Consider the following 24640-nt stretch of genomic DNA (forward strand, 5'->3'; position numbering starts at 1 on the left):
TATATCCACAAGGATTGTTTCCAGTGGCACAAGTCTGACAGCATGGACCTGCTGGGGGAGCATCCTGAAAGCTCTTCTGAGGGCTTAAAGCAGAAGAGGTCCTGGCAGAAACAACACCCCTTTTTCTATCACTAAGGCATTAAATAATCAAAGAAAAAACCTTGTTATAAAATTATTTACATTTTTATTGGAAGTGTGTTTCTCTCTACACATGTCCTGGTTCTGAATTCCTTTGTTAAATTTTGATTGATTTTTCCTAAGAGGTTCTACCACTTCCTTGAGAGGACATAATATCTTTCCAGTGGTGTCCAAGGGATGATAGAAGTGGGAAGCCAGTCCCAAGAAGTGCCAAGTACACCTGTGGGCAATGAATGCAAACTGAACAAGACCCACAGATGGTGTTTTGTGTTAAATGATATTTTTTCTGCTGGAAAATGATTTTGCAGCTGTCACAGGTGCAACATCAAACTGTGGGCCATTTGCAAGTGAGACTACCTGGAATCCTTACATCAAGATACATTAATTGAGAAATTATTCTCCTTAGTTACAAGCTAGAAAATGTCCACAGTGATGGACACAGGGCCATGCCAGAAGCCAGTTGCTATAGTTTGGTGCACTGGCTGTGTGGATTGTTCTAACTGGACAAGGAGTTTCCAGGGAGGGGAATCCACCCTTGCTCACCTTTAGGGCGAGCTGGGGGCTCTGATGACTTAAAACATCTGCCTTTTATCTTAGGTGTTTAACCAATTTTTCACTGGGGAATAAAGGATAGTCCATAGATCAGCTGCCAGTGGACTGCTAACAGAATTAAGGAGAAGTCTAATGGCTAAAGTTGGATTTCTAAATATTAAAAAATGTATTTGTTGTCTGCCCATATGTCTCAAAATCCAACTGATTTCCTGCACATTTTCAGTGGCAGCCAGGAGAGGAAAAGGTTTATTCAAGAATCTCCTACCTGCTCCTCAGCACAATAGCAAGAAAACAAAACCAGGGCTTTTTCTCTTTGACATTTCTCAGTGATTTTTCCTGATGTTTCTCCAGGTCTGAGTTCACTAAAGACCAACACCTGAATTTTAGGGACTGTTTAGCTAAGCCCTTCCATTTGTCTGTGAGGTGCCTCTGCTGCCCTGTGTGACAATCCATATTGGTTCAGTTCTTGGCATGAGGATCGATGTTGATTTGTAATATGAAAAGCTTTCCTGGGTGCAGAGGAGTCCTGGCAGCAGCCTTGGAAAAGGCAGGTAAGAGGAAAGAGTTTCCTTTCCTGTGTGCAGCAGAAAACCACATCTCCATTTGGCTTGAAAAGAGTACAGGAGATGACTTTGGTGCTCCCTCTGTCTACACTGTGAACAACCAGCCCATCTCCTGCCAGGAGAGAAAGCCTGTATTTCACCCTGGAAGAAGTGTTTCATTCCAGTTCAACCCAATTTATCAGGTGCAGCTTGGGGTGAAACACACACTGGATACCTGAAGGGAGTTGTGATCCTCCTGCTGGTGGGAAGGGGTGGGGAGGAGATGGGGATGGGGTGGCCAGAGCCTTTAGGGCTGGATCCCACTGCAAAGGTGTGAGGATGAAGACAGCAGCTGGTATCCCATGCTGGTTTCTTTCCCAAGGCAGCTTTCCAAACAGGGTCACTGGTGCTTCCTTGACTCCACCAAAACCACCCCAAATCCTTTGGCCCTGCTGGTCACTCTGATCACTTGGGCCATGTCTGCAAGGAAAGGGAACAGAGCCCTTTTCCTGCCCAGTGCTCCCCAGCCCAGATCAGCCACGGGTGCAGGACCCACCAGGCACCCCCAGCAGGCTGCTGGCACCTGTCCCCAGGAAAGGGCTGGAAGAAACTCCCCAGCATGTGTCACTCAGTGGCTCTGAGCCTGTGCCTTGCCTCAGCTCCATTCTCCAACACCAGCACACCCTTAGGTCAGTTTGTTGCCCAATTTCTACCATTGCTTCCTTGAGCTTTTGAGGCTTATGTCTATTTATAGTAGCAATGAAAAGGTTGATGACAATGAAGAGGATTCAAAAAAAATTTTTATTTTAATGGCCACATTTTACATGGTAAACTACTGGCATGTGTAATATTTCTAGATTCTCTTGCTGACTCTCTTCAAGGTGAGGTCACCCATGGTCATTGTCTGAAAAAGAAATGGAAAGTATTAGCTTTTTATGAATTTGTAGAATCGTTGTATATCTCAAGTTGAAAGGCACACATAAGGATCATCATGGTATTTAGCTCCAAACTATGCTTAGGATCTGGTCTTGCAAATCAAAACAGGACTGATCCCCAGTCTACCTCTCAAAAACTGGGTTTTTAAAACTTTTAATTTCTTCATGACTATCCCAAAGCATGTAAAAAGCATGGAAAAGCTGGCATCCCTCAGCTGGGATCAGTTTGCCTCAGCTTTCTGCTCTAAGAGTGCCAAGTCCTGGCACATACCTGTTCCTCTGGCTGGGTGAGAACATGCCCTCATTACCCAAAACTTTGATCAGCCGTGCCTAAACTGGGGTCTTAAAAAGTACTTTCTGTATCATAGTCTACTGAGACACTGCCTTCAGCTCCTGGCTGCAGAGCCTGTGTGCAAGCACGTGCTCTGCTCCAGCACCTCCCAGTGCCTCTGTAGCTTCCTGGGGCAGGCTCCTGAAGGCAGCCCTGCTGTTCCAGCCATTGCCCTTCTACACTCACGTAGGTGATGGTGTCTCCGTTGAGCTCCGTGACGGATTTCATCCCTTTCACCTGTGTGACCAGTTTGTTGTTACCCTCCAGCTGCACAACAGCCTGGTGGAAGACAGAAGCATTCATGTTATTGCTGGAGACCACCTGGACCCCTGCATGCTGTCCTTCCCCTGCCACAGCAGGAGGGGACTGCAGAGCCACCTGAGCTGCACATCTGAAAAGGCTACAGACAGCACCAGCACCCTCAGCGCAGCTGTCACTGATCAATGAAATTAACCAAATAGATAAGACAGCAAAGCCCATTTCTGTTTATCTGTCTTGCCCAGCTATAAGATGTGTTCATTTGCCCTTGAGCTGCTGATGTACAGAGGCTAAAAGTCTTCTAATAACTCTTTCCAAAAGAGTTTATGCCAAAGGGGGTACAGAGATGCTGGAAATTGTGACACAGCTGGTAGAGCTCTCAGAGCCCCATTCACAGAGCATTTTTTTGGTGATCACCCCTCCTGCTTTCAAAAGTCCCTGCAATTCCATCTTCTCTTGAGACAGAGATGAGAGGCAGATTTTGCCAGTGGTGTTGCCTTGACACTCTATGAACCATTGGAAACTAATGTCCAGGAAAGGGAGCACCCAAGTTAAAGGGTGGTAACTCCTCACCTTGCCAAATCATCTCCCCCAGGGTAACCTGAAGCAGTGAGAAAGGTAGCAGAGAAGCTACTGGGACTTAAAAGAAGATTTATTGGTTTATGATTGATTATCTGATTTTCCTGCACTACCTTTGAATCAACAAAATTAAGGTAGAGGTATGTTTTGTGTTGCAACATGACACAAAGTCAATCCTTTTCCACCTCAAATGTTTCAGAACTCTTCCTGTCAAAAATTTTTACCCAACCCTTTTTCCAAATGGGATATTAAAACACTGGCTTCTAATGTTTTCCAAAATTACTATTGAAATAGATTCAGAAATACAAGGCTTCTTCTGCAGGAAGTGCCGTGCATTAATTAACACCTGTGGTATGGTCAGTCACTTTGCTCATATGCAGAGGGAATGGCTGAAAGGAAATTTAATGTCCCTGAGCCCCCATGGCCCTGGCAGAGGAGGGGCTGCTCACTCACCTTCACTTTCTCTCCATTCAGCATCTCTATTTCACTCTCCTCTCCAATGGTGAACTGGTTTTTCACCACTTTGGAGCCAGTGGTTATGGTAACTGTGAACTTCTTCCCATCCTGCACAATTTCTGAGATGCTCTTGAGGTCCTTGCCCTTCTGGATCTGGTCCTCAGGGAGCCCTGCCCAGGAACAAAAGACATGGAGTGAACGGTGGAGCCATCTGTGGGCAGATTGCTGCTGCTGAACAAATCAATGTGGCAGGATTTGGGGACCTACAGCTAGGAAAATTTCTATTCCAGTGTGGAAAAACCTTTCAGTAATGGTGCTTCCTCAAGAGCCATATGCCCCTGAGTCTGCTGGGGAGGAAGATTAATTCTTTCATCCTGAATTTTGTGTGGGAACTAGGCATGTCCCATGTCTTGCTGACCTGGCTGGGAGCACAAACACCACCTCCCTGTCTAAGAATAAATCCTGCTTTCCTTCCTTCACTGACAGGCAAGGAAAAATGGATTAAATAAATAGAATAAAGGAACAAAGCATTTTTTTAATGAGATCCAGGATTCCTCAGAACCAGTTTATAAAATCTTTTCCCAAAGCCTGAAGGTGATCTGACAGGTAGAGCCATTCTGACATGTAACTGTGCAGAAATATTGCAAAGCCCCCTGGATCCCTGCAGGACCACATTCCCTGTCACAGACACAAGTGGAAATCTTTCAGACACATTCATCATTCAGCATTTAAACAACACCAACTATTGTTCTGATGAATGGTGGGATGTGAGGCTGTGCAGCATCACAGCACAGTGGCTGAGCAATGTCCTGCTTGCCCCCAAATTTCACAGCCTGATGGAGCAGGTCTGCAGTGCCCCTAAGTCACCAAGGTCCTGCAGGCTTATCACATGTGTGCAGCACTCAGCCACACTGGCCAGTGGCTGCAGAACCTGCCAGGACTGACTTCCTGCAAGCCATAAAACTTCACCCATCATCTCTTGACCCCTCGCCCCAGACAGAGATGTTTTCTCTTCTATTTTGAGATCACATCTCCCCACAAATACATTTAAAACCCCAATAATTACAAGGTGACAGACAGAAATAGCAAATCTCAGAGATGTCTCAATCTACATCATCAGTACATCAGCACAGTTGGCTCCCAAAAATCAGCGGAATTTGCAGAGACAAAGCAGTACACAGCACATGCAGGCACATACCAAGGGCTCTCATGAAGGGCTCAAAGTTTTCCTGGTGCTGGAGCTCATATTTCCCAGTGAAGCTCATGGTGGAAAAGCTCTCTGTGCTCCTAACACAAGAGAAGGTGCCTTGCTGGTAAGCAGAGCTTGGTTTTATATCATCCTTCCACCTTAAAAGTTGGCCAGAGGTAAGATGATGTAATTGGTTTATGGGCATGTTCAAACATTAACATAAAACTGGGCAATGGTCAGTGATAAATTTCTCTACATTTTACAAACCACAATTTACAACGTGGGGGCAGGGAAAACCCCATAAAATATGTTTTATGGAGGTTGCAATGTGGCATCCATAAACAAATGATAAAAATATAATAATAATTGTGCAAAGAGTCTCATTATCAGAGGAACGAGCCAAATCATCTAATGAGTTTGCAGTCTGGAAGCACGTATGTGGAGGAGGAGGAGAATGTGGTGACTGTGTGTCCCCTGGGGCTGACACTGGGGGGTTTCTGCTCACTGGTGTGTGCATGGTGGGTCTTTAGCACTGGCAGAATAGTGGCTGCACAGTGGCAGGGACTGACTCACTCACAGACCTGTGCTGGTGGGGTTTGGTGTAACCCAGACGTAGCAGCAGCACAAACCCATGGCTGTCCTCTAAGAAAAATGCTCCAAATCAATTCCTGGCTTTGCACTGGCCCACCTGAAGACTGCAGTTTGAATCAGGCTCCACCTCTATGGTCCTGTGTGGATAGAGAGCTGGTGCCATTAGTGATCTACCAAATCACTTTCATCTCCTTTTCCCATAGGAGCCACAGTCACTCTGTACTGAGGAAGCATCCCAAGACTTGGAGCTGCAATTCTCCCAGGTGCCACATCAGAAGAAGGGCCAGCAGCAGCCTCCAAGCTGAGCCAAATTCCTCCCTCCAAAGCAGGACCCAGAGCTGGGCTCCTCTTCCAGTCCCTTTGGCTGAGCACCCCAGGATGGCTTCATGGCATCTGAGCATCCATCCTCTGGGTCTGAACTCCCAGGCTGGGCTTCTTGCCTCAATTAATTCCTCCTCCCTCCCAAAGTCAGCTCACATCTTTGTCCCTTTTTGAAGTGAAATAATGTATAAGAATGAAAAAGACCTATCTCCTTCCAATTTGGAGATGCTGTCAGATCCTTCTGCTGCTGTCTGTCCTGCTGCTGCCACCTCAGCCACGCTCTCTGTGCTGCAGCAGTGAGCCTCAGTTTCTGGTTAATTAGTACAGGCAGTGTCTGCCAGATGAGGCAAGAGAGGGAAAACCTTGTCTGGTGGGATGGACAACGGATGAAGTTGGCTGGGAGGGGGGAAAACCTGCAGGGACATCATCCCTGAGCACCATGGAGGGAGCCAGGCAGGTTCAGAGAGCATTCATGGAGGGGTGGATTGACTCAGCAATTTCTCCAAACAGCTTTTTGGGTTTTTTTCCATTTTATCCCCTCAGAAATGATGTCATGTTAGGAACTGCATTTTATTTTTATGCCTGCCTCAGGTGAATAGCCCGGTGTCACATGGGGCTGTGCTGACATGTCCCTTTTCAGTGTCCTCTTCATGGGGACAGCGGTGACTGACCTCTCTTGCTGTGTCCTGGCAGCACCCTGAGCTGCTAGATCCCTGCCTCCTGTCAGCCAACATTCTCTGCCCGTGGGCTGCTTGGAAGCACATGTGTGCCTCCCACATTTTTATGCCCTGGACCTCCAGCTGCTCCTCCAGGCAATTCAGGTTCCCTCTCTTTGCATGATGGGGAGAGAGATTAGCCTTGAAAAACCTGCAGAGTTCCCAGGCCCACAGTGTCCATGGAAATGAAGCTCCTAAGGGCTGGATGTCACTCATCAAATGTTAAAAGGGGAATATAATTGTCCAGGACTCTCTTGGTAACAGGGTAGAAATTTTTCCATTCACAGAAATGGACAACTCATGAAAGAATTCACCCAATTTGGAACACAAATTGTTTTCTGTAGGTATCCTCTCCTCCTCTCCTTACTGTGAATAGCTACAACACATCTCTGCTTCTGATTTGCTATTGCTGAGTGGGGACTATGGGTCGCTGTTCGAAAGTTTGGAAATGTGACCAACTGATTTTTGATCAATGAACAAAAATAAAACCTCTTTGTGTTCTGTTGGGCTCAATGTTCTTTTATTTTCTTTAGCAAAGATATGCAGTTCGTACTAAAGAAAGGAGAAATGCTTATTGAATGAAATTTGGCCAAGGTAATTATTATCTAGCCAGGCCTGCTGAGCAAATGGCAGGTGAGATAAACTTAATCTCAATAGCAAAGTTCAGAATACTTGTACATCTCCCCTACAGAATACAGCATCTTTTAAAGTATGATATAATTTTAACTTTCCAAGAAAATGCACTTGATTTGCATTAACATGAGGCCATGTTGAGTGATAATTTGATTAAAGTAAATCCATACCCTAAAACTTGAATCTGGTTTGTATAAAGAGAAAAGGCATGGACCATTTTCAAAAATTATTGAGGAAGCTACATCTTGAGGGAAGCCAGCAGGTACTTCTGTCTTTAAGCTGCTTTGAAAATAAAGCAGAGGATCTTAGAAGCTTGTCAGAAAAAAAATAGACTGAAGTATCTTATTTCTGCTTTTTGCACCTGAGTCAGAGATAGGGACATCCAGAACATCCTAGGCAAGAATAGCACCAGTGGATCAGCCATGGTTTTGACCAAATTTTAAACCTCACCTCCTCCATCTCCCTGGGCACTCATCCTGGGTCTCCAAGACCCACCTCTTGAAGGAGAGGTGCTCAACCCAAACCTCCCAAACTGCAATTTGTGGCTGGTGCCTCATGTTACAACATCTTCCATAATCAAGAAGAATTTGTCTCTGTCATCTCTGTAGCTGCCTGTGGAGCAGTTGCATCCTTTTATGGCATCTCCTCAACCCTTCCCTGGGATTCCTGAGCTCAGCTCTCAGCTCTCACTTTCACTCACTGTCTGGGAAGCCACCCCCCTACCTGCACTCCTTGGTAAGTTGGACATTATAACTAGATTTTCAGGTTTATGGCTCCTACAGGAAAAAAATAAAGTGTCTCTGCCTCCTCCAGTTCAAACTGAAGCTCTTAATTAAGTTCTGAACTGCAAAAATGACTTTAGAACCAAATTATGGGGAGAGGCACTTCCTGTAGCCCAGGGGAGGGTCCTTGGCAGCATTGTGGAGGTCTGGGAATGTCTTCATGCATCTTTCCTCTATCAGCTCACTTGCTTCTCTTCTATCAGCTCACTTGCTTCTCTTATCTGTCCCACCAGTGACTCCCCAGACTCCAGTGAGCCCAGCACCTCAGTGCTTTGGGAAGCCAGGGTTGGGCTCTACACTAGGATTTTCTTGGCCCAAATGTGAAAGGATACAAGGCAGGACCTTTGATGATTCAGTCCTGGATTTTCCTAGTGCAGGTCCAGTTGAACACCCCAAAACCCCTAGACATTTTTTAAAAAGCTTCGTCTTAAGCTTGCCAGTCACAGATCCCCAGGTGGGCTCCCCTCTGTCTCAACCCATAGTATTGTTGGGTAATTCTATTTCTGCTACCCTTGAACCTGGAAACTTGGTCTGCTGCCAGGTTTTCACATCTCTGGTATGATTAGTTTGAACCTTGGGGTACAAAGGTTTCTTCATCAGGCCACATGAGTGCATTGCTTCGAAAGGTTGGATGGGATGGAGAAGATGCTGCTGCTGCCGAAAGCTCTCCATCCCTCTTGGTTTTCCTTGTGCTGTGTTACCAAGACAGCACTGAGATTAAATACAGCATCTTTCCCAGATTCTTCTCTTTTTAAAATGCCCTTGGCAGTCTGCTGAGATTCCTGCCTCCAAGCTGTAACTTCCAAGCTGCAGATATGCAAGCGCCATTTCCTATAGGTTTAGATTAGATATGTCATTATCAGAGCCCTGATAAGAATGCAAAAGCAGGAGCTTGTGCACAGAGCTGCTGCTTGTTAAAGCTTTCCATGGATGCTGTGACTCAGAAAAGAGCAGCCCTCAGCCCTTGTCATCTTATTGCAAAGGTGCCAAAGGGAGCAAAGGATTTGTATTGCTTCTTCAAGGTCAAGGTGGCTCTAGCACTGATAGCAGAAGAGCCTTAGCTCTGCTTATCAATGATCACCTGGGGACCACAGCTTACAGAAGAGTTGGACTTTGCTGCTGGGATCTTGCTTTACAATAGGAATAAAGCTGCTGGCTCTGCCACCCACTTCCCATTCTCTTGCTTCCAACATCTGTGGTGTAGAGCTGTGGCCTCTCTCCAGGCACAGGGACCCTCTGTTTATGCCCTCAGAGGATGTGTATTGTCCCAGCAGGTTGGCCTTTGGTGGGGTGAGGCTGCTCTCCATCCCACAGCCCTTGTGGAGTCAGGGTAAAGGACTGAAAATGGTGCTCATTGCTTATGGAACTAGTTTGTGCCAGGACAAGGAAAGAAAATGTTGGGGAAGAAATGAAGCCATTAGCAGTCAATGTTCTTGAGTGAGAAAGGTCTGGAAGAGACCCCTCATCACTGCAGATGAGAGCCAGTGATGATTTAACCAATGGTGCATCTGACCCCACCACACATCTGCAGTGCAAACATTTCCCTCTGATCCAGGCACGTGAAGAGCCCCTGAGACACGGTGGGGACAAGGAAACTTATATGAGCAAGTGCAGGAGACCGGTGTGTTGGCATGGAAAGGGAGCAGCCTCCAAGTGCCACAGGTGGTCAGGTGAACTCCTGTCCTGGAGGGACACCTGGCTGTCACTGTGGGCCAGTACTCACCTGTCCAGCTGTGCTCCCCTTCATCCTGATTTATCAAGCACAGTGGCTCACTCAGTGCTCCTCACAGAGGGCTGCAGGTGATTAGCCAAGGAGAGCATCTTGGGGCCAGACAAGTGTGGGGAGGAGCCTGTTCCTGTCTCTCCCTGAGGTAAATATATAACCACAATTTATATAGAAAATGTAGGAAAGTCCAAGCAATAACCCCCAAGACCTTCCCTGGCACATGATGCCTCTTGGCTGGGGAAAGCAATGAGCCAAGAGTGATGCACCAGCCAGGGGGTCAGTGCTGAGGCAGGACACAGCTGTGAGGGGGGCAGAGAATTGCATGGAGTCTGACAGCAACTGAGCCTTCACCAGGTTCAGGGCCACACAGGTGCTCCATGGGGAGCAACCACGGTGCCAGCAAGAGCAGAGCTGTGGACAAAACCCAGGATTGCCACTGTCCACTTGGTCCTGTCGTGTTTTTATAGTCAAAGTGTCTCCCTGAGCACAGGTATCCCCATTTTGCACATTATGGAGCCTGACTTTTCCAAAGTCACCTGGAGAAGCTGATAAAGCATCTTCCTTGTCCAGTCCCTAACTGGGGGTCGTAGAGCCCAGACGCTATGGGATTGCAGATTTTGATAAAAAAATGTGGCTATGGGGTACAATGTAAACTTCAGCATGGTAAAACCAGATTGCACAACCTTCTCCAGGATACAACAGCTTCTCCAGTATCCCACCAGGGATGCCAGCACTGCACAATTCCTTGAGCTCCTTTTCTGCTCTTCCTTTATGAGTGGATCCTGCACTTTGGCCTACAAGACCCAAACCACAACACAGATGTCCTTGACCTGGTTGTGAAACACCTTGCTCTGAGGCAAGAGTGTTGCACCCAAATGTGGGGAAAGGGCTGACATGCTGGCAGCTCCTTGCCCTGCTAAATCAGCAGAGGTGGAAAAGTCTCTATGTGCACATTTGCAGATGAGAGGAGGTGATCATGTGGAAGTTCTGCCTCACATCAGCTGAGATACTGGCAATTTAGATCAGATTTAGAAACTGGGGGAAAGAGCCACCTTTGCTGTAACAAAGATGCAGCTTTTAAGAGTTTAATTTATTTACAGTCATACATTTCTGTCTTATATCTCCTTGACATGAGGCTCAAATAAATAATTCTGGATGCATGTTTGCCTGTGCAGCTGCAGACATTCTGCAAACTTCCTTAGCCCCCTTTCTGGTGTAGATTCTGAGCCTGACTAATGTGTGCCTGCCTCTGAGAAGGCACAACTGAAATACTTTGATTTCTGGTCATAACCTTGAAGTTTTTACCAAGAATCTCCCTGTTCTCTTTGTGAATGTTCAAACTTCTGTACATGAGAGGGCAGGGGACACAAAACTTCCACAACCCCCAGTGATAAACTCCTGCAATTTTTCTCAGCCAATGTAACACACTTCCCACTGGGAGGCACTCTGTACAAGGCAGTAAATGGCATTGCAAAATCCCAAATATCCTGGTCACTGCCTTTCTGACCTGCCTGGTGTTGTCTGGGTCTGGTAGCCTTTGTTTAAATGCGGTTTTCAGACCCCAGACAACTTGTGGGCAGAGACAGGACTGGGAGCAATGGGGACATTTTTGTTCTGCTCAGGGTTATGTGTTACTTTTTTATTAAATGTGGTGGACCTTTCTGGACCTGCATGAGAGTTGGGGTCCTTTCTGTGTGCCCTTTTCTGAGTGTCTCACTGGGGGCAGGAGAGATCTCACTGAAAAGAAGGTATTAAAATCCCAGGATGGAATCCTCTGGGGTGAAGATGGGTGAACATGAAGAACCTCCTTCCCACCCCGATGAGCTCTTGCATCAGCTTTGTATCCAACCCTCCTGCCGCAGGACACCGCCCGTGCTTCCTTTTCCTCAGCTCCAAAACTTTGGAGAGGTGTTTCCCGGCTTTTGTTGGGACAGCGCCCCTAACCCGAAGGGCGGAGGGACCTGTGGCAGAGTGGGAAAGGCTGGAGGGGATCAGGGACAGGGATGTGCAGCTCCTCCAGGATGCCAGGACACGAGGCACTGCCGCCATCTAGTGACTTGGGATTCGCCGGCAGAGCCGCTGGTCCACGGCGCTCCTGGGGATGCTCTGCCGGGAAATGGGCCGGGGACCCCCACCCAACGCGCCTCTTGTGCTTGGGACATGTAGAGGGGCACACTTTGCTGGAGAGGATGGAAAAGCTGCTCAGCAAACACGAATTTGAGAGTTTTGCTGTGCTTGTCTTTGAGTGCTGCAACACTCTGGGCTGACAGATGCTATTTTAGGGGGATTGGTACAGGAAAAAATTGAATTTTTGCTGTTATACGTCTCTCTGCTTCCTCAGTCATCATGCTTTGGGATGCCTTTGGAAGGTGGAGAGGTTGAGGAAATCCACCTGGAGGGATGAAAAATGATGCATTCCAAAAAAAGAAAAAAAAAAGAGAGGAAAAAAAAGGGAAAGTCTGAGAGCAGCTTGATCTGGGGTTTGCAAATACAGGTGATTCTTGACATAGGAGTCCAGAGACCATGAACTGCTCAGGAATGGGCAAGGTCCAAACTAGAATTGCAAATCCCAGCAGAAATATGGAGGCAGTGAGTAAGGCCAGGTTAATTAAAGGCTATTACATTTTCTAGCTCTTCATCTGTTGCTGCAGTGGATGCGTCCTGACAGGCAGCATGGGCACACTCCTCCCCTCCTTTTCTTAAAAATTCAAAATAATATTAAAGAATCATAGAATGAATCATGGAATCATGATGGTTTGGGTTGGAAGGGACCTTAAAGATCATCTAGTTTCAACTCCCCTGCCATGGGCAGGGACACCTTTCACTAGACCAGGTTGCTCAGAGCTCCACCCAAAATGAAATGCCACTCTAAACTTGAGTTCATGGAAATTGTAGGGCTGAGCATGGAAAAACCTCTCCAAGCAAATGGCAGTGTCATCCTGGTTTGTGTCCCAGGCTGTGTTCTGTGCTCACCTGTGACTGCCACATCAGCAGTCCCTGCACCCCAGCAGTAACCACTGACCTTGTTAATGAGGGTTATCACTGCTGATAGACCCAGGGCATGGACAGACCTGTGGCAACAGCCTCTTTGCAGATGCAGAGCAGCAGGTATCCTGCTGTAATCAATTTTTTATTTTTGCAGGGCTCCTGCATCCCAGAGGGATGTGATGCTGAAGGAATCATCAATCTCATTGTAAGCTCTTCACTTGGAAAAAAAAATTGCATGCATTAATGAAGTCATTTCACACAGCTAAAACACACATTAAAAGAATTAGACACATGGCAAGTGAATGCCCAGAGACACAAGGTCCCATGCTGGTGGGAAAAGGTGAGGTCTCATTGAAGTGTGCTGGGTGTCTCTTGCAAAGATGTACACTGGTGATATTATATACTTGCATTGGTAATAAAAACTATCAGCTGGTGCAGTTCTTCCTATGGATTTGATCCTGTCCTTGTTCTAGCCTGAATCTGAGCTGAGCTCAAAGTGTGCTCTGCCTCTGCATGGGCAAGGAAGGAAAATCCTTCCTTGAGTTCACCTTGGCACACCATCATGGAAAAGGGGAGAGGTTAGCACAGAGGAGGCAAATCACATATCCTGCAGCTTTTGCTCTTTCCTTTATTTCTAATATTTCAGATATTTTGTCCAGAGATACTACTTGCAGTTTTTTGTGGCAGCTAGCACTGGAGCATGTTGAGGAGCTGAGACTGTTTTGGAGATATCAGCCACTCCCCCCAGCATCTAAGTAAAGCATCACTAGGAGCTTCCAGTGACTCCAGGGATGGTGATAGGGAGGTTTCACCATCAATTTAAGCCCGACCAATCCCTGAAAAACAAGGTCCAGCCTTGCTGTTTTATCCAGAACCTTCTGAAAAGACCTGGACCCACATCTGGAATGGGGACAGACCTCCATTACAGGGTGAGCACCCCACTGCATGCCATTGTGCCAAAAGCATCTGGTGACTACAGGTACAGGGAGAACTATGGGGCCACAGCAGGTTTGGGTGGCTCAGGCTTCATCTTTGCAATGTCATGAGGAATACTGAGCACAGAGATGGTGGGGAGATGCAGGCTGGCTGGCGATGTAATTTATATAGTTATAGATAAATAGCTCCCTTCCTAGCTGATTTCCTAGAGGTGTGCTCTCTCTGCCCCACTGTTTGAGCTCAGATATATTATTAAAACACTTCTGTTTGCTTCCTGCTCTGCCCTGTTCAACCTTCAGCAACACCACCAAAAGCAGCTCTGTCCAGAGCCTGAAGTTTACCTATTGCCTCTATCTAAAGAGCCTGCAGAAAGAGTCTTTTGGGATGTTGGGTGTAGAAAAGTCATTTTCCACACCACTGTCCAGGGCAATGACTGGACCACCCTCCACCAGATATTTTTCTCATTGCTCCAGTTACAACCATAAGAATAAGGAGAGAGAGGCAATGTATTTGGGGCAGACTCCAGTGCTCTGACAGGTGGTATGTCCTCTGCTGCAGATGTGGCTTCCGTGGCTCATAGCAGGCTGTTATCAGCCATCCTTTGCTCAGCTGATAACATCCTGTACCTCAGCTCCTGCCTGCCTGGGCTGAAGTCCTTTTGCTTTCTCCAGCACTGAGCTGTGTCCTGGGTTTGTGCAGCCACTGGTCCTGTGCTGACCTTTCCCTTCAAAAAATTCTGATTGTATTAAAATAAAAAAGCAGCAAAGGGATGCACAACCCTTCCCTGCAAAGAATTGTATTTTTTTGCACAACGCCTCCCATGTCTCCTCTCTCCCCTGTGCCTCAGTTTCCCCGTTGATGTGACAGGGCTGTTGGGAGGCTGAGCAGAGCTGAGTTCCAGACTGATTGTGCTTCTGGGGTTTCTTGACTCAAACCCTTCTTTAAGCAGTTTCAATCTCAAATTTAAGTCCAAACTCATGATTTAATCAGGTGTCTCCATGTTTCCCCACTCGAAGTCGGAATATCTCCCGGGTTACACAAGAGACCACAAGGTCTCCATGCCCTGTGCCTGATCACTCTCAGGTTAAAAGCTGGCTCCTAATATTTAACCAGATTTCCCCCTCGCTGCAGCTCGCACCTGCTGCCCCTTGTCCCGGCTCCTGGCACCGGCAGAAGCAGCCGAGCTCCGTCTCTCCCGCGTATTCCCATTCCAGGCTTGCTGCCGGCCGTCTCTGCCGTGGCACCGGGAACACCGGCGGGTGACACTGGGGACAATTTTCCGTGAGCACCAGCGCAAAGGGTGGCCGGGCTGGAAGCGGTGGCCGCAGCTTCTTTGGGCAGTTCCCCGCCGTGCTGAGCCGCGCTGAGGGGGCAGCGCTGCCCCAGGGCCTGAGGGAGGCACAGCCGAGGGGGGCACAGGGGCAGGGGGAGACCGGGCCGGTCCCAGCAGCGCCGGCGGGATTTGCGCCGGTCCGGAGGATTTAGCTCAGCCCTTCCTACACTGCGTCAAATCCTGTCCTTAGTTTAACCCCTTTGTACAAAACCAGCCTGCTCTGAAAACGTAGTGATTTCTTTTTTAATTTAAAGTTCCAGCTTTTGCAAACAGCCCACCAAAGGTTCATGACGTGCTTCTGCAGCGACTTATGCGCCGTCAGGGCTTTTCCTCAGGCGGGAAGTGTCTCCCCGGGCAGGGTAGAGGGAAAGCCGGACAAGGAGGCTCCAAAGCAGGCTCCAGCCTTGGCACAAATCCCAGGCAGCCTTTCCACCTCCTGCAAAATGCCGAGTGCCCTGCAATGACCCTGGCTGCTCCAGCTCCTTGTGGGAGGAGGTGGTTTGTCCCCTCGCGAGTTCTCTCTGCCCACAGAGGAGGTTTTGGAGGGAGTTGTTTTGGGGTGAGGGCCTGTTCCTGGTTGGGGGTGCTCTGTGTTGCTGGCAGTGATTGCCGTGCCTTCTCAGCAGCCATGGAGTACATCAGCACACGGGGAGGCACGGGGGCCGTGGACTTCGAGGGAGCCCTTTTCTCTGGCTATGCCCCCGATGGGGGCCTCTTCATGCCCCAGTGCATCCCCTCGCTGCACAGGGACACCCTGCGAAGGTGGAGCAGCCTGTCCTACCCTGAGCTGGTGAAGGAGCTGTGCTCCCTCTTCATCCCGGCCGAGCTGGTCCCACGGAACGTGCTCAATGGTGAGCTGAGTGGGGAGCTGCTCGTGGGGATGTGGACAAGGGTTTGGGGGGTCTGGATGCTTCTGCCTGCCTTTCTCCATCCTCTTCACAGCCCCCCAAGAGAAGGAGCCTGCTGCACATTCCCTGCTCCTGTCTGTAGCCTGCTCTCCTCTGTCACCTTTCTGGCACTAATGGAAAAGGTGTCCCCTGTTTAAAAATAAGGGTTCTGGTGACAGCAACAAGCTGATGTTGTGGCCCTGCTCACTGCTGGCACTCCCTCCAGGGCTTTCTTCTGCTTCACACTTGCCTTGATGTGTGTTTTTAAATGTTTTTAACACTTATGAGCTATCTTTTCCACCAGAGGGCAGCTGCAACCTCTGTCTCAACAACACATTGGTATAAAACTCATGTTTCCTGTATTTTATGTATTAATGTAGTTTTCTGATTGTGTGGCATGTCCCCTGGGATTACTTAGCACAGAGTTATCCAACAGCATGAAGCTGGGCTGGTTCATTCCTAATAACCACAAATAACTTTTGGGGTACCTGTCACTGCACAGAGCTTTGGTTGTGCAGGAAGGTACCCAGGAGCACAAAGAGCACAGATGCAGGAAGCCATGGGTCAGAAAAACACTCCTTTCATTTAACAGGCCATTTATCCATTTTCCCTCTAGAGCTGATCGACAGGGCCTTCAGCAGATTCAGACACAAGAATGTTGTGCATCTGTCCAGGCTGAAAGATGGGCTGAACATTTTGGAGCTCTGGCATGGCGTTACGTATGCATTTAAGGACCTGTCCTTGTCCTGCACAGGGCAATTTTTACAGTATTTCTTGGAGAAAAAGCAGAAGCATGTCAATATTCTGGTGGGTGAGTATGACTCCTTGGAGGTAAGGTTCTTGGGCAGGCTTTTACCTTGAGAGCCACCATCCTACAGCCCTCCCCAAAGATGCCCCGGGATGGTATTGCCTCATAATCTCCAGGCAATGCCAGAGTAGCTGCTCTGGCCAAAAACATCTCATAGAGCATCTCTGCATCTTTTTCCCAAAGTGCAGTGGTGCAGGTTTGATTGACACAGCAATTTTTTGCTTTTCTTGGTACTTCCTCACCTTGAAACAGGGACTTCGGGGGACACGGGGAGCTCGGCCATCGAGAGCGTGAGAGGGCAGAAGAACGTGGACATCTTTGTTCTGCTGCCCAAGGGGCTCTGCACCCAGATACAGGAGCTTCAGATGACCACTGTCATTGAAGACAATGTCCACGTCTTTGCTGGTTGGCACTGCTGCTTGAACTGTCCACTTTATGGCCCTGCTATGCCAAAACCTTGACCCTAAAAGCCTGAGGGGGCTGCTCAGTGGGGTTTGCAGCTTTAGCAGCTGCAGCCAGCTGGGTCATTGCTATCACCATGCCCAGACACCTGGCTAACAGGAGACAACATCCCCAGTTTGACAACCAAGCAGTTTAAGGCTTCTTTTTCTCCTGGCTGTAGATCAGAGCTGCCTCCATGCAGGTGGTTGGTGTTTGGTTGAACTAAATTCAGCACCATTTTTTGTCACTAAAAGGATTTGGAACCACCCTTTCCCTCTGTTCTCTTGCCTTCATGGGTGAGCCACCTCCTACCACCATGCCGTCTCTGTGGGTTGGCATCAGCACTGGGTGCTTGAGCTGCTTGAGTTCCCATGGAGTCCTCTGCTCAACCTGGTCTCACCTTGGCATCTCACAAGGGGATGCAGCATTTGCCTTCCTGGCAGGTTTATATTTTGTAGAAGCAGGAGCCCAGAGTGCTGTGTCTGCAGAAACCACTTGACATCCACAGGGTGCCACTCAGGCCCTGGTTCACACAGCCCCCAGGGCAGATGGGCAACTCCTAGCCACAGCAAACCCCAGGGCTTGAGACCAGCCCTATTTCTGAGCAGAAACACCTCGTGCCTGATGCACTGCTGCTGGCAGATCTAATCTTTCCTTTCTCCTTTGACAGCTCATGGGAACAGCGATGAAATTGATGAGCCGATTAAGGAACTGTTTGCTGATGTCAATTTTGCTGGAAAATACAACCTGATGAGCTTGAATTCTGTCAATTGGTCCAGGATTATGGTGCAGATTGCCCACTACTTCTATGCTTACTTTCAGTGTGCCCCATCCCTGGATACCACCCAGCTGCCAATGGTGGAAATTGTTGTGCCCACGGGAGGAGGAGGAAATATCACAGGTAAAGGGAAAAAGAGATGGGTTAGATAAGAGAGAGAGAATGCTCTGATCTATGGACCAAAAGCACTTTGCAGATACTGGGTATTGCTATTTATTAAAACACCCACTCTCTGGTGGGATTTCTTCAGAACCACTTATATTTTATTACTCATGTATGGTTATTACTCAATTTAAGTGTCACTGATGATTTGCAAGGTGCAGAAAAACCCAAACCACTCTTTGATGATGACTGTAACTATCTTGAGGATGGGCACATTGGGAGAGGACAGAATGCGTTTGATGCAGAAAAGAGGGAAAATGCTGTGGCTCTGATTTCTTAAGTGAGACATTAACAGGGGTGTGGAGTCCTGCCTGGTCCTCTCTGGTTTGCATGGTAATGCATGGTCAGGACAACCACTCTTAATTGCATAATCTGGCCTTCTAAATGAGAGTCCTTGATTGCCTCAGTCCCAAAATAGGTGTAGAACTGTCTTATGAAAGCAATAAAGGATTTTATATATTCACTGCTCTTCCAGGCTGCCATCAGAGAGGCCAAAGCCCAAAATCTTCATCTCTCCTTCTTGCCTGCTAGCTGCCTGAACTCTCTGCCCCCTGCCTGTCCACCAGCAAAAGTGAAGATGAGCAAGGGTCTGTGTTCAATGGCAGGTGGAGCATTGCATCCCTGGGTTTTATAATCTGTGCTCTACCAAGCCACTGAAGTCAGATATCTCAGAGTCCACTAGGGAATATAATTTCTGCCTGCTTCTGAACTAGATGCTCAATCAATTTGTATGATGACTTCTTTGCAAAATCTCCTTCAAATGTTTCTTCATCGAGCACTCATGCATTTTTTTCACTTTTTTTTCCCTAGCTGGCTGTATTGCCCAGAAAATGGGTCTCCCAATTCAACTTGTTACTGTGGTGAACAGCAATGACATCATTCATAGGACTGTTCAACGTGGAGATTTCTCACTGGCAGAGAGCGTGAAGGCTACGTTGGCATCAGCCATGGATATCCAGGTATGTAGTGAACTGGCCAAAATGCAAAAATAGAAAATATTGCTGGGCTGTTTTTTAATCTTGTACTCTGTTCTGCCTGTAAAATTCTGCCACTCGATGATGCATTAGGAGGTGTGACTCCTATTGACCATTTATGCTACAGGCTGCTGAGTTGAGATAGATCAAACTCCTTCTCCCTCACTTTTCAGGGTCTGACTTTCTGATCTTTCTTGTTGAGTTCTGGGTTTCTGGGGATTGTTCTGTGCAAGCTTAGCAAGACAGGGACATTTTCACAACATGAGACAACTAGAGAACTAAAAATGGCATCATGTCTCGAGGGTTTTGTTGATGCTTCTGAAAAGCTCCACAAAGAGCAAGAGGAGAGACTAGGAAGGAGGTGGAGAAGTCCAGAAGAAATGCCTTGTTCACGGCTGCCTGCAGCTTGCTCAGAGCAAAACAAGTCCCAGCAGGCAGGGAAAGGCCTCAGAAAGAAAAATCATGGAGGTACAGAAACCAAACACCTGGAAGCACATACCTCCCCTTTCATTCCCACCCTGGGATCCCCAGGGATTGGATCTGCTTCCAAACAAGTGATCAAAGTGGGAAACCCTTGGTGTTGCATCTCTGTGGCCTTAAGCTACCTGGATTTTCCAAAAGCTGTTCAAACACACTGGGAGGACCTGGGAGTCTGGAGGGATTGCCATGCTTTGCAGTCACTAAGTCCTTATGCTCCTTTCACCAGGCTGTGCTTGGCTTTCCTCCTGAGCCAGGAACTTGTGGGGCTCCTCAGAGCTCCAGGGATAACTGGGCTCCTCTTCAGCCCATCTCCCTTCAGTAGCACTGGTCAGCAAGTGTCACACTTTGGGATCTTGGGGGCAGTCAGGTGAGGAGATTTCCTGAGATTCCTGAGGAGCTGGATGAGTGAATCCCTCTGCACATTCCTCTCCATGGCTGCATGGGATGTCACCGTTCACTCACATCTGAAACATCCATGCAAATATTTCTGTAGCTAAAGAGAACATTTGTTCTGGAGGGGAGTTCAGGAGGTCTCTGGTTGGGACTTGTTTAAAGCAGATTCACCGTTGAGGTCAAGTGGGATTGCTCAGGGCTTTGTCCATTTGGGTGTTGGAAACCTTTGAAGATGGAGAGTGCACAGCCTCTTAAGGTTGCTGCTTCTGCAGACTAAGATAAGGCAGAGAAAACTTTCCTGTTAGATGCTGCCTGAAGAGTTGAAGGTGAAGCAGAAAGTCTGATGTGGATGAGCCTTGCAAGGAGCAATCCCAGGACAATCCCAGCAGATGCTGTGTCTTTGCAGCCAAGCAGGGGCTTTTCTCTGTCCCTGAGATCAGGAAGAGCCACAGAGCTCATATCCACACTGCAAAACGTTGTCCCCAGCATGAGCTGGCCTCCAAACTGGGCCCCGACAATTCTCCTGGAGAGCTCTGGTGGTGTGGGACACAAGCCAAACACATTCTGTTGGAGAGCTCTGGTGGTGTGGGACACAAGCAAAACACATTCTCCTGGAGAGCTTTGGTGGTGTGGGACACAAGCAAAAGCCTTACTTAGATGGTGAGGCTGGTACTTGCACCAGTGCCCTGGCCCAGTTCAACTTACTGGTGTCACCATAGTGTTCTGTAATGGAAACTGTAAGGCTGGTGGGAATGGAGGGTGAAGGGGAAATGTGGGAAGATGTGGGAAGGATGTGGGAACAGCAGAAAGAAGGACAGGAGAAAGGATGTCAGGAGCACAGTGTTGGAGGCACATCCAGGAGCAGGTCATGGAAGTCCAGGCACACTGACCAGGACAGCCTAAAACAGGGGACAACCTAGAGCAGAGGGCAGGCTACACCCAGACTAGACTGAAGATTAGAGGCTGAAGGCTCTGGGAGATGATGGTGGGAAGATGAAGAACAGAACTGAGCCCATAAGACACCCAGATAAGGACACAAAAGGCTGAGTAAGTCCTGATGACTTGACAAGGTAGGACACAATGGAGTGACAAAAGGTCACAGGCGCTGTCAGCTGGTAAAGTTATGAAGAGTTTATCCAAACTTGAGCCCAGGAGGTGTGATGAGGACTCTGTAAATTGGTGCCCTTGTCTTGTCTGTCCCTACAAGGTATCTCAGCCAAACCACCTGGATGAATATTTCTTGGTGCTTGTAAATGTACAGGAATGAGGCAGGGCAGAGAAATTGGTTTGGGACCCTCCTGTATGGTCTTGCGCAGAGTTCTGCTGCAGTGTTGCAATGCTGATTGCTACACAGCCATATAGGCCAGTCAGGCCCTATATGTGCCCTATGAATTCAGGGAGATTATCAGCCAGCCCTGCAGCGAGCTGGGTGTCTCATTAAGTCACGCAGGAGCTGACTCACAGCAGCATCTGCAACACTGAGTAAACAGCTGGATATGTCTGGTTCTCCAGTACACACTGTGTTATTAGCCTGGGCTCCTCACAGTGATGGTACAGATGTGGTCAAGCTGTTGATTCATCAGCCATCCCTTCATTTTCTGTTTTAATCTGATGGTCACTGACAGACTGCTCTGACAGGTCAGAGGTTCAAAAGACATTGTGTTCCCAAAGACTTGTCCTGAGATGTAAAAAAGCCCACCCTGACTTCCAACAAGAAAAACACAGTGGTAGGACCTCAGCCCTAATGAGACATCAGAGAATCCACAAGGATGCTCCCCCCTGTTTGAATTTCCTCACCTCTTGCCTTGTTATACCAGGAGCCTTACAATGTGGAGAGGATCCTCTGGCTGCTCTCGGGCTCTGATGGCCACCTGATAAAAACTCTGATGGAGCAATTCAACATCTCAAAAAGGCTGAAGCTGCCAGAGGATTTGCACAGAAAGGTCAGTTCCTCACCCATACAATGGTGTGTGTGTGTGTGTAAGATTACTGCCAGGTATTTTCAATTCATTTTCAGAATTAAAAAAATCATAATGAAGAGTATGCAACCAAAAATTTAAGCGTGACTCCATAACAGTTTGATATCAATGTGTGGGCATGGAGATACTAAAAACCCCTTTATATTTTTTTTTAAGAATGCTCTCTCTTCTTCACAAAAGTAAGTTAAAAATTACCTGCAGTTATTTGGGTAGCATATGAAATTGGCCTATCCTTGGCCATGCACTGAGGCATTGTACAGTGGATGCTGGCACAAATCAGGTGTTTGGGAGTGGGTCTGCTGAATTTGGTGCAATTCAGCCTTGCTGTTACAGCAAAGGGGAGCACAAACACAAAGCAGAGAGATACAAGAGAAAACCAAAGATTTAAGTTGTGAGAGGGACAGGTACAAAATCCTGCCTTTTCCTGTCCAGTTTTTGATGTGTTCTCCTTCACAGAGCAGCCTTTGCCCAGTGTCCGCTCCTGCTTATGCTGCAGAAAGATAAATAAAAAACTATTTTATTATTAAAAGCAAAAAGAACTGTTACACTGAGGTGGATTTTACAAGTCCTCAGAAACTCCCTCAGAGCATGGAAATAGCAGTGCAGAGGTGAGGAGCTGAGCCCTGGCTCCTGCTCACCCAGACTCACAGCACCTGTGGACAGAAACCCCTTGCCCACACTCCATCCCTGTGGTTTATTCCAGCAGTACCTCATCCCCAGGCTGCAGCAGCAGCCCCTTTTCCTTCAGTCTCTGGGGGAACCCATCCTCCAGCCTCTCTATTTCCACCTGCTTTAAAGCCAGCTGGGAGGTGGTGCCCTGTGTGACCCTCCCTGTTTCTCCACAGCTCTCTGAGACCCTGGGATCATGCTCAGCCTCTGACCAGGACATTGTGGGAGCCATGCGGCGCTGCTGGGAGGAGAACCAGTACCTGCTGTGCCCCCACTCTGCTGTGGCTGCTCACTACCACTACTCACAGCCACCCAGGTAGGGACAGCCATGGTCAGGAGCATTAGGGACTGGACCATCACTATCCCCTTGCTCCTGCAGCATCTCCAGCCCAGCTCACTTACACCATAAGTTTTCTTTGCTTGTCTTTACTTTCCAGCATCCCCCGGTGTTGCTTGGCTCCAGCCTCTGCAGCCAAATTTCAGGATGCCCTTCTCCGAGCTGGCCTGGCTTCCCAGATCCCCCCTGAAATCTCTGCCCTGACAGCAATGGAGACCAGGTCCACTGCCCTGGAGCGGGGACAGGACTGGGCACAGGTGCTCCGGGGCCGGATTGAAGCTGTGGCACAGCAGTGGGAGGCACAGGCAGGTCACTCTGCACCCCAGGGCAGGTAGTCACACAGATGTGACCACTGGGCACAGCTGGACAATGTCCCAGGGCTCATTCTCCACTCCCAGAAAAGCCCTGTCTTATGCTGGGAGTCTCCATGCAATGATGTATTAGCAAAAATTCACTTCCCTGTATAATTGGACAATTTCATAACATTTTCAGTAAAGAGCACTGCAATTGTATCCCTTTTTCCTAATAAATCAGAAAAACTGAATAAAACTCTGAGTAAACCTGGCTGTTCCATCATTACTGGCTGTTCCAGAAAGCTGTCATAGCACTACCCACAGCTGCCTGCTTCTTGAGCATTGTTCGGTGATTCTGGCTCTGTGCTGGGATGTTCAGCCCAGCAATCCTAATAGCACCCAAGATGCTCAATAGGAAACACATACAAGAGTGGGGTGGATCCACTTTACCCATCCCTGTAGTTTAAGCAGTGCCAGGATTGTTCCCAGGCGTTGAAACTTGCTGTGTGATCATGTTAAATAGCAGATGTTTTCCCTGGACAAGTTTCTCTTAAAGAGTTATTTTCCAGTGCTGTATCTCACAGCTTTTGGTCCTAGTCCTGCTTCAGACTCTTCCCAGGCAACTTCCACTGTAACAAGTAGGAAATGGGAAATTCCCTTTATCTTCTGCCTGAAACTTCAGGTCTTTCAATACCACATTCTCATCATATACATATAAATACATAAATACCTTGTGTGGGAGCTGCCTCCACAAGTCATGCATCTGGCAAGAATCTCTTGTGCCTAAAAAAGGGGGAAGAAAAATAGGAATAATTATACCAGGGGGAAAAATCCCCCTTTGCCATCAAAAAAAAAATTCCCCCTTTGACATCAAAGGAAGTCCTGTAATGGGAGGATTAATTTGAAGGTTTAGTGGCATTTAACAGGGTAAAAGTAAATTCTGTGAAGTGATTCAGCTTGGGATGTTGCAGAATGTGCGGGAAGAGTGGGAAGCTTGGCCTGGGCTGCAAGCTGCCTTGCTGGCACCCAGGCAGCCTTTTCCTTGGCTCCCTCTGGCACAGCTGGCTCTGTGCCACCTCCTTCCATCCCACCGAAACCCTGCAGGAGAGGAGGGACCTGTGCCTCCTCCAGGGTGGGGGCTGAGGCTGCCCCATCCTAATTAACGGGATGAGGGAAACAGCTTAGCTGAGAATGATGTAAAAACCACAGCACTTGGATGTTTTTGATGCTAGCAGCTCTACTTTCAGGGATTGAGCAGCTGGGAGGTGGGGTCCAGGAGTGATGTTTCGTGAGGCCATCATTCACCCTCTTCTTTAAGAGCCAAACCAGCAAAATACCTCTTCTTTAAGCAGTATCTTCATCCTTACAAATAACCCTTCCCCAAAGCATGGCTTTTCACTGGGGGTGGTCAGGACATCTCTGGGGGTGGCAAT

At 48.0% G+C, this 24640-nt stretch overlaps 2 protein-coding genes across 5 annotated transcripts; one reads left to right on the plus strand and one right to left on the minus strand.

Moving 5' to 3' along the window:
* Positions 1–2085: 2085 nt before the first annotated feature.
* Positions 2086–5056, minus strand: FABP1 (fatty acid binding protein 1). The gene is made up of 4 exons (XM_066549246.1): positions 4990–5056; positions 3789–3961; positions 2685–2777; positions 2086–2136 (listed from the first exon to the last, which is right to left on the minus strand). The coding sequence occupies exons 1-4, from the start codon at positions 5054–5056 to the stop codon at positions 2086–2088; spliced, it is 384 nt and encodes a 127-aa protein (XP_066405343.1).
* An 8586-nt stretch (positions 5057–13642) lies between these two features.
* THNSL2 (threonine synthase like 2) lies at positions 13643–23478 on the plus strand. 4 transcript variants are annotated; one of them, XM_066549244.1, is made up of 9 exons: positions 13643–13666; positions 15630–15857; positions 16510–16704; positions 16954–17106; positions 17813–18043; positions 18893–19041; positions 21747–21872; positions 22754–22893; positions 23015–23478. In XM_066549244.1, the coding sequence occupies exons 2-9, from the start codon at positions 15635–15637 to the stop codon at positions 23247–23249; spliced, it is 1452 nt and encodes a 483-aa protein (XP_066405341.1). In that variant the 5' UTR covers positions 13643–13666; positions 15630–15634; the 3' UTR covers positions 23250–23478. The 4 variants fall into 4 exon arrangements, with proteins under 4 accessions (XP_066405341.1, XP_066405342.1, XP_066405338.1 ...); XM_066549245.1 differs by lacking the exon at positions 13643–13666 and adding an exon at positions 14938–14954 and having other exon boundaries at positions 15633–15857; XM_066549241.1 differs by lacking the exon at positions 13643–13666 and having other exon boundaries at positions 15069–15857.
* The last annotated feature ends 1162 nt before the right edge of the window (positions 23479–24640 follow it).

The sequence above is a fragment of the Molothrus aeneus genome, chromosome 4, assembly GCF_037042795.1.
Source record: "Molothrus aeneus isolate 106 chromosome 4, BPBGC_Maene_1.0, whole genome shotgun sequence".
In the NCBI taxonomy this organism is placed as follows: Eukaryota; Metazoa; Chordata; class Aves; order Passeriformes; family Icteridae; genus Molothrus; species Molothrus aeneus.

What these genes read in the sequence shown, in the direction of transcription:
- FABP1 (XM_066549246.1), bottom strand. Translation starts at nt 5,056, where the DNA reads ATGAGCTTCACTGGGAAATATGAGCTCCAGCACCAGGAAAACTTTGAG. An exon ending in GCCCTTCATGAGAGCCCTTG is followed by an intron (nt 3,962 to 4,989) that starts GTATGTGCCTGC and finishes GTTCCTGGGCAG; the next exon opens with GGCTCCCTGAGGACCAGATC. An exon ending in ACGGAGACACCATCACCTAC is followed by an intron (nt 2,137 to 2,684) that starts GTGAGTGTAGAA and finishes TTTCTTTTTCAG; the next exon opens with ACAATGACCATGGGTGACCT.
- THNSL2 (XM_066549241.1), top strand. Translation starts at nt 15,317, where the DNA reads ATGCGCCGTCAGGGCTTTTCCTCAGGCGGGAAGTGTCTCCCCGGGCAG. An exon ending in CCCACGGAACGTGCTCAATG is followed by an intron (nt 15,858 to 16,509) that starts GTGAGCTGAGTG and finishes TTTTCCCTCTAG; the next exon opens with AGCTGATCGACAGGGCCTTC. An exon ending in CATCAGCCATGGATATCCAG is followed by an intron (nt 19,042 to 21,746) that starts GTATGTAGTGAA and finishes TTGTTATACCAG; the next exon opens with GAGCCTTACAATGTGGAGAG.